Source organism: Peromyscus eremicus, chromosome 3 (genome assembly GCF_949786415.1).
Source record: "Peromyscus eremicus chromosome 3, PerEre_H2_v1, whole genome shotgun sequence".
Taxonomy (NCBI): Eukaryota; Metazoa; Chordata; class Mammalia; order Rodentia; family Cricetidae; genus Peromyscus; species Peromyscus eremicus.
This window is the reverse complement of record NC_081418.1, coordinates 143,125,607-143,133,937: the sequence shown is the minus strand read 5'-3', so window position 1 is coordinate 143,133,937 and position 8,331 is coordinate 143,125,607. Positions and strand designations below refer to the sequence as shown.

General features: G+C 48.6%; 1 protein-coding gene across 1 annotated transcript in view; it reads left to right on the top strand.

Moving 5' to 3' along the window:
* Positions 1-1,487: 1,487 nt before the first annotated feature.
* Hebp1 (heme binding protein 1) overlaps positions 1,488-8,331 on the top strand; it is a 28,265-nt gene continuing 21,421 nt past the window's right edge. Inside the window, exon 1 of the mRNA XM_059256970.1 lies at positions 1,488-1,666. Coding sequence (XP_059112953.1) covers positions 1,589-1,666 — 78 coding nt within the window. The 5' untranslated portion in view covers positions 1,488-1,588. The remainder of the gene's footprint in view (positions 1,667-8,331) is intronic.

The following is an 8,331-nucleotide window of genomic DNA, read 5'->3' as shown; positions in this document are numbered from 1 at the left end:
TCAAAGGGTCCTCAGAGAAACCAGACACCAAGGGGTCGAAGGGCACGGTTCTGAAGAGTCGGTGTGATGTTATAAATCGCAAGCTTTCATTGGTTGGGAAAGCTGTTTATTTTGACCCAGGTTTTCTCTTTTTCTCCCTCTGCTTTGTTATATTATTGTTATTATATTGTTGCTATATTATTATCATTACTATTATTGTCTTAGGGTTCCCATTACTGTGATAAAACACCATGACCAAAAGCAGCTAGAGGAGCAGAGGGTTTATTTCTTCTTACAACCCTTAGGTCACATTCCAACACTTCAGGCAGGAACCTGGACCTGGGAGCTGATGCAGATCCCACGGAGGAGTGCTGCTTACTGGCTTGCTCTTCATCTCTTGCTCAACCTACCTTCTTGAACAGCTCAGGACCACTTGCCCAGGGGTGCCCCTGCCCACTGTGGGGTGTGGCCCCAATATCAGTCATTCATCAAGAAAGCATTTCACAGACTTGCTGACAGGCACTCTGATGCATACATGTTCTCAGCTGAGGTTCCTCTTCCCAGACGACTCCAGCTTGTGTCAAGTTGACAGAAATTAACCACGACAGAAAGCACATAAAACACAGAAAGCACATAAAACAGTGGGTTTCGTTGTGCATTTTTACATATATCATTGTACTTTGATCATATTCACTATCTTCCTCCCTTCCCCTTCTGTAAGATGGGAATGTGTGTGTGTGTGTGTGTGTGTGTGTGTGTGTGTCTGTTAGTGATACCAGGAGTAGAGATAATATCTGTAAAGTACTTGGCAAGAAACAGGGACTCACAAAATTGTAATAAAATCACCTAGGTTATGAGGGGACTGAATGAGCTGTTGTTTGGACAAGGAATGTGGAACTTGTGATTCAAACACAATGTCAGGGCTGGAGGGAGAGATGGCTCAGTGGTTACAAGCCACTGCTCTTACACAGGATCTGAGTTCGGTTCCCAGCATCCACCTTTGGGACTTCCTGGGATGCCCTCCTGTAACACTAGCTCCCGGGGGTACAATGCATTCTTAGAGATGGTTATGGTGGCTCTCACCTATAATCCTCAGCTTTGGGGAGGCCGAGACAGGAAGACAGCATGAGTTCTTTGCACCCACCCCATTTACAGGGTGAGTTCCAGGCTAGGCTGGACTGCACTGAGACCCTGCCCTCCAAACCAAAGAAACACGGTAGAAAAGAAATCAGTAAGGAGAGAGAGAGAGAGAGAGAGAGAGAGAGAGAGAGAGAGAGAGAGAGAGAGAGAGAGAGAGAGAGAGAGAGAGAGAGCTATCAGGACAGCCAGAACTACACAAAGAAACCTTTTCGCGGGAAAGAAAAAAAAAAGTTTATCTGGAGTGGAGGGAGGTGCTGCAGGCCTGGATCGGCGCCCCACCCGGGAGACTGCAGACGGCTCATGTGGGTGGAGCCTGTGGGGACCCCGCCTCGGCCACGCCCCGTACCGCCCCAGCTCCGCCCCAGTCCCCTATCTGCTCCGGTACTAACTGCCCGCTCGCCCTGTGGATCCTGCTGTCCTTCTCGGCCACTGAGTGTCCGCGCCATCGTCCAGATCCTACGGCGACACCATGTTGGGCATGATCAGAAACTCGCTGTTCGGGAGCGTGGAGACGTGGCCTTGGCAGGTTCTGAGCACCGGGGGCAAGGTAGGCCGGCAGGGCTGCACAGAACAGGAGGACTGCGCAGTCGTCCCCACCCTGGCCCCGGGCTGGAGCGGGTGTTACGGGGTTGTGAGTGGGACTGTGACCAAGCTGTCTTCCTGCTGCGGCCCTGGGAAGGAGGGGAGAACGCGGTCGGGCTCAGCCAGAGCAGGACAGGGGAAAGGACCTATCCATCTTGGCGTGTGGGACACCGCCTGTTGAATGCATTCGTCCTTTTAAGCATTCCAAACCGTCTGAACTTTTCCCCCTCTTAGCACAGAGACCTACTCTGTCCTAGGCTGGCCTGGCACTGGCTGTGTAACCCAGACTGGCCCTGAATTCTGTGGCACTGTTCCTGCCTCAGCCTCCTGAGTGCTAGGGTTACAGGCATGAGCCACCACGCCTGGCTACAGTCTGAACAATTTTGTTTGCGAGAGACTCTCGGTTGCAGAAACGACTGACAAAAATCCTAGCGAGCAAAAAGAAAACAAACAGCAACAAAACCCAAGTGCAGAAGGAATAGAAAAGGTGTGTGCTGCAGACATGATGTGCAGGTTTGGGAGTGCAGGGAGCCAGCAGGCAGATCTGCTAGGGAGCCATGAGGGGCCCTTCAATCTGTCTTGAGCTGTGCAGCGCTGCTTGTGTGGGAGTCCACAGTCAAGAGCGTGTTCAAAGGCTCAGAGCTGCACGGTTGCTCTTGATTTATAGAATTGTTCGTGTTCTGGATGCATAGAATGAGTGAGGAGACATAATCACTGTCTTCTGCCAAATTTGCCTCCACACTGGAGTGGGCAATGGGTCTGCTTTCCTGAAAATTGGGAATTGGGTACTCAGTTATAACTTTGCAGGTGTCTATTGTTTTTCCTAAACTATATTTGATTATTGATGGATTGATATTGGGAATTAAACCTAGAGCCTTGTGCTACTGATTGTTTCACGACTGACCTATACCCTCAGCCTGACAGGTACTTTGTCTCAATTTAGTCTCTCTTTATAATAATTCTGGATAAAGGCCTGTGTTACTCGGGGGCCAAGTTCTGGAACCTACTACAGTGAGCCTCACACAAACACCCGCAACTCAACTCTAGAGTAGGCTCAATCATCCAGAGGCCCAGCAAGCCCTCTGACCTCTCCGAGTTTCCCCAGCTGTATATAGAACAAGCAGTTAAAATCCTGATCACAGGGGGACACACGTTCAAAGGCCTTCTCCAGCCAGGCAGATAATGATAGCAATGGAACTGGCTGGTTAGATCATAGGGCCTGGTGGTGACTGAAGCGTGCCGAAAATGCTTTACCACCAAGCGACTTCCCAGGACTAGTGTTGCCGAGTTAAGAAAAGCCAGATACCCAAGTTCTCTGTGAGGAGTCCCCCAATTTAAAATTAATTATTTTAACAAATAGCACTCTTTTGTGTGCCAACTATGTGTGGGCCATACATCTTGAAAATAAATGTAGAATGGACAAAACTGACCTGCGCATGATGGCTCATGCCTGCAACCCCAGAACGCAGAAGGCAGAAGCAGGAGGACTGCCACAAGTTTGAGGCCAGTCTGGGCTACATTGTGAGTTCTAAGCTGGAGCTGTATAGTAGAACAGAGTAGGTGAATCCACCAAGGAGTTCTGCCTCATAGAGCTTTTGTTCCAGGGTCAATGAGCAAATAAGAGAGATACTCAATGGGACTGGAGAGACAGCACAGGGGTTAAGAGTGTGCACTGCTCCTGCAGAGGACCTGAGTTCGAGTCCCAGCATCCACATCAGGCAGCTCACACCCAAGTGCTGGGTCTGCCGAACGACTTATAGTGTAGTTATATCATTGAAACCTCAAAGACTTTCTCAAGACTTGAACTAAGCCAAATATGGCCGTGCATGTCTGCAATTCTCAGGAGTGAAGGCAGGAGGGTTGTAAATAAGTCACTTAACATCTCAGCCCCTCAGCCCCCAGATTCTTCAACTGTATGGAAAGACTAACACTGCCTCTGTGACATTTTATTAAATACTCAAATACATGTAAGCTTTGTGTTTGACACACAGAGTTGGGGTCTGGGTCATAATCCATCGTCTACACCCCTGGCAGGTGGAAAGCGCACTGCAGGCCCCATGTGGCTTTGCGACACCCACATGCTCAGGGCTGATTCCAGACAGACCTTATCAGGCTCTTCATTGCTCAGAGGGAGGGAGCAGGGAGCCCTCTGGGCTGAGTTGGGTGGGTCCTGAGAAAGCTTGGAGCAGGACTGATAGGACTGATTGGTGTCCCTTGGTCCAGCCTGTGCAAATATGTCCAGGACCAACAGCCTGAATTTGAGTTCTGGTTTCACCGTCTTCCCACTGTGGTCTGGGCATGTCACTTAACCCCTTGTTCCCCAATACCTCTAAAAATGAAGACTAGAGCACTAACCTCCCCATGGGCTTGCTGGGGGCTTTGAACGAATGACTGAAGTCACGTTAAGTGTTTCAAGTAATATCAATACATAGAAAGTTCTCTGTGAAGTTAGTAATCTCAACAGTTTCTTCTCACCAGAAAGTAGGCTTCCAAAATCATCATAGGGACCACAGTGACCAGAAAAAATGACATTTAGATGACTCGAAGAGCCCAGAGCAAGAGATGTTCTCGAAAGGCCTTTGGAGTTTGGCCCTCACCCAATTTGTACTGGTTATTGAATACTGGCGCTTGTGACCACGGGTGCAGATCCTGACCCAGTCAGTATCCGGTTGAGAGCCTCAGCCGATGGGAGGTGGGGAAGGAAGGCTGCTCTTATGTTCCGTGGAACAAGCAAACGCTCTGGGGTGACTGATGTTGAGAATCAACAGTGTTCACACGGGAGGCTGATTCTTCGAAAAGGTAGAGAAGTCCAGTTAGATAAATACATTCATGTAGAGTTCTATACAGAACTGATGGTTTTCTAGACAGTATCCATTTTCTCTCCCTCCTTCTCTCTCTCTCTCTCTCTCTCTCTCTCTCTCTCTCTCTCTCTCTGCATTTTCTCTCTCTCTTCCTTACTTTCTGCTCTTCAATTTTTGTTTTTATGAAACAGGGTCCTATGCACATAAAAGCCTAGATTGAAACCCCTGATCTTCCCACGTACCACCATGCCTAACTAATATCCATATTCATTCATTCATTCATTCATTCATTCATTTTTCTTTTTGGGAAGTTTTGTGAAGCAAGGTCTCACATAGCCCCAGGCTGAGCTTCCCCAGTGCTAGGATTATAGGCATGTCCCACTACATCCAACTAATGTTCATCCTAACATTTAAATTTTCACAGTGGTCCAGTGATTCAGGTGACAGGTGTGAGCGCTGATGCTGTGAACAAGTGGTACCCACAAGGGACCTGAGCTCACACGGCGTGGCCCAGCCTTTCCCCGGGAGCTGTTATTAACCAGGTTCTCACTCCTGTGTTGAGCAGTCACTATTGTGGTCCTTGTCAATAAAGTGAAAGTGGCTCACTCGCAGTCCTCCTTCCCAGAAAACGCTTATAGAACATCCACAACGTGCAAGTTGTGGTAATAGATACAGAGAGGTACAGTGGTGGCCCAAACAGTCCTGACCCGCGCTTATGGCTGCCGGTAGGGCTTGCACATATCACATGTCATTATAATTACAAGAAGTGTGTTGTAAAAGTACAAAGGCCTAGCAAGACACCACAGGGGAGTGTGTTTCAGATAGGCCATCTCTTGAGGGGGTGAGTTCCAGATGGGAGGACCAATTAGATGAGTAGGACTCATCTGATGGCAGACACAGGCAGCAGAAAAATCTTCCAGGCGAAGGAAGCAGCAGGAATGAATGGGAACATTCTGGGCGTTAAAGGAAACAGGAACCTGACATGGCTTACACCTGTAATCCCAGAACCTATGAGGCTGAGGCAGGAGAATTACCATGAGTTTGAGGTTAGAGTGAGACCCTGTCTCAGGAGGGGAGAAGAAGAAAAGAAATAGCAGTGTGACATGGAGATGCTCTGGGTTCAACAGGCAGGACAAGGGGACACTAAGTGATGCCCAGATCATCGGGGTCAGGTAAGGAGTCAGTGATGGGGCTGGAGAGATGGCTCAGCATTTAAGAGCTCTTACTGCTTTTGCAGAGGACCCAGAGTTGGTTCCCAGCACCTACATGGTGGCTCACAACCTCCTATAACTCCATTTCCAGAGGATCTGACGCCTTCTTCTGGCCTCCAAGGGTTCCTTCACACATGGTGCACACAGGTACACTCAGGCATACACATACATGCACATAAAAGAAAATAAATACTGTAAGCATTCAGTGACGAGGGCTGTTAGACTGCGGATTGCTGAGCATAGCTAGAATCACACAGAAGCTCCACATGGGCTTGCTCACCCACCTCAACCCATTCTGGGCCTTCGTCTCCCCCTCTGCCGATGACTCCTCTTTCTCAGTGTCAGCTTCCTTCTGAGCTCCACACCCTTAGGGCCAACTACCCCATGGGCCGTTTGCTCATCCAGGCATCAGATAAACACACAGGCAAGGGCCCCTTTTATTCTAGAAGAATATAGTTTTTGGAGTTTGAAGAGAGAAGTTACTCAGGAGCCCAGGGTGGAATAATAAGAGTTCAGCCTCAAGGTCGATGTTGACTTACAGACCGTCCCCTGGAGCCCCAGACATACATGCAAAAGCCTGTGATCAATCACAGGGGTCAGTTGAACTAATTTAGAGTAGTCAAAACTGGCAGGCCCTCAGTTCACCATCACCGGGCTCAAGGCTGTGAAAGCCAGCTGCTACAACAGCCCAAGGTCTCTGCTGGTGTCTTTTTCGGCCCTCCTCTCTGGCCACATCCTACTCCAGACTCTGTTCCAGCCACAGTGACCTGCTCACATTCTTCCTCATGGTAGTTCTGCTCTTTAACAGCTTCTTTAGAGATTTTATTTATGTTTAATGTGTATAGGTGTTAGGCCTGAATGTATGTCTGTTCATAAGTGTGCATTGCCTTCACATTAGAGTTATAGACCACTGTAAGCTGCCGTGTGGGCACTGGAAACTGAACCTGGGTCCTCTGGAAGAGCAGCCATGCTCTTAACCACTGAGCTGAGCTGAGCTGAGCCATCCTTCCAGCCCCGAGGTACTGTTCTTGATTTCTTGAACGATCCCCTCCTCTCACCATCAACATTTTGGTACATTTTAAAATAACCATTTGTAGCCAGGAGAAGTAGTGCATTGCCCTTATTCAAAGCACTCCAGAGACAAGCAGAATTGCAGCAGTTCAAGGCCAACCTGAGCTATATAGTGAGTTCCATCCAAGCCAACCTGGGCTACAGAGAGATACCCTGTTGCAAAGAAAGAAAGAGAGAGAGAGAGAGAGAGAGAGAGAGAGAGAGAGAGAGAGAGAGAGAGAAACTAAAACTAAACAAATAATTAAATAACTTCTCATTTCTTCTCACCATCTCCTGTTATTCCCGTCTTACTAATGTCTAGTCTTGAGTCTGCAGCATCTGCCAGAGGTTTGCAACAGTATTTACTCCAAGAAGCAAACACTGGACATCCAGGCAGGTGATCTGGAAGCCCCCGTAAGTCACTGTGACCTACTGGAACAGGGAAGCACACACACAGAGCCCCCAGACTCACCTAAGCAGCCCTGTGCTGTGTTTCAACACTGCCCTGGTGCACTGTACCTCTCTGATGACAACCTGCTGTCCTTGGCCTCCCCTTGGCTAGACTCAGCCTTTCCTGATATCAGAAACTATGATTGAGCTGGGAAGACGGCAGTCATCCCAGTGTTTGCCTTGCAAACTTGAAGGCCTGCAATCTACCCCTGAACCACGGGAAAAAGCTGGGCTGGGTAGCATGTGCTCATGGTCCCAGGACTAGGGAGACAAAACCAGCAGGATCCCTGGGATCCCTGGGGTTCACTGGCAGCCCTACCTACGCAGACTTCGTGACTTCCAGGCCAATGAGAGACCCTGTCTCAAAACAAAACCAAACAAGGGGCCTGGAGAGATGGCTCAGTGGTTGAAAGCAGTGGCTGTTCCTGCAGAAGACCTGGTTCCGTTTCCAGCACCCACATGATGGTCCATAACCATCCATAACTCCAGTTTAAGGGGGTCTGATGCCCTCTTCTGACCTCTGGCACACATATATACATTATTTATGTAGGCAAACACTCATACACATAAATAATTTTGTGTTTTGTTTTGTTTTGTTTCCAAAACAGGGTTTCTCTGTGTAGCCTTAGCTTAGTTCTGTTCTGGAACTCGCTCTGTAACCAGGCTGGCCTTGAACACAGGGATTCTCCCCCTGCCTCCCGAATGCTGGCATATGCGCCACCAACCACCCAGCATAAATTTTTTGAAAGGTAGTTGGATCCTGATAAATGATATATCTGAGACTGTCCTCTTGTTTACACACACACACACGGAAGAAGGGGAAGGAGAGAGACACACACACACAGAGAGAGAGAGAGAGAGAGAGAGAGAGAGAGAGAGAGAGAGAGAATGTGAATGAACACAGGTCGTTTCGCACGGTAGCACCTGGTACAACGCCCAGTCCATAGCAGATATTCAGTACTTGTTGGTTATTTGCATAGGAGGAGGAAAGAAAGCCCAAAGAATCGGCTGTCTCTTTTTCCAGTAAGGTCTTGCCACTAGCTTCCCCATTTGTTGCAGAAGTTAACTGAATAAAATGAATTGAGACTTTGTTCCGAGTTTGTCGCCAACATACAAAT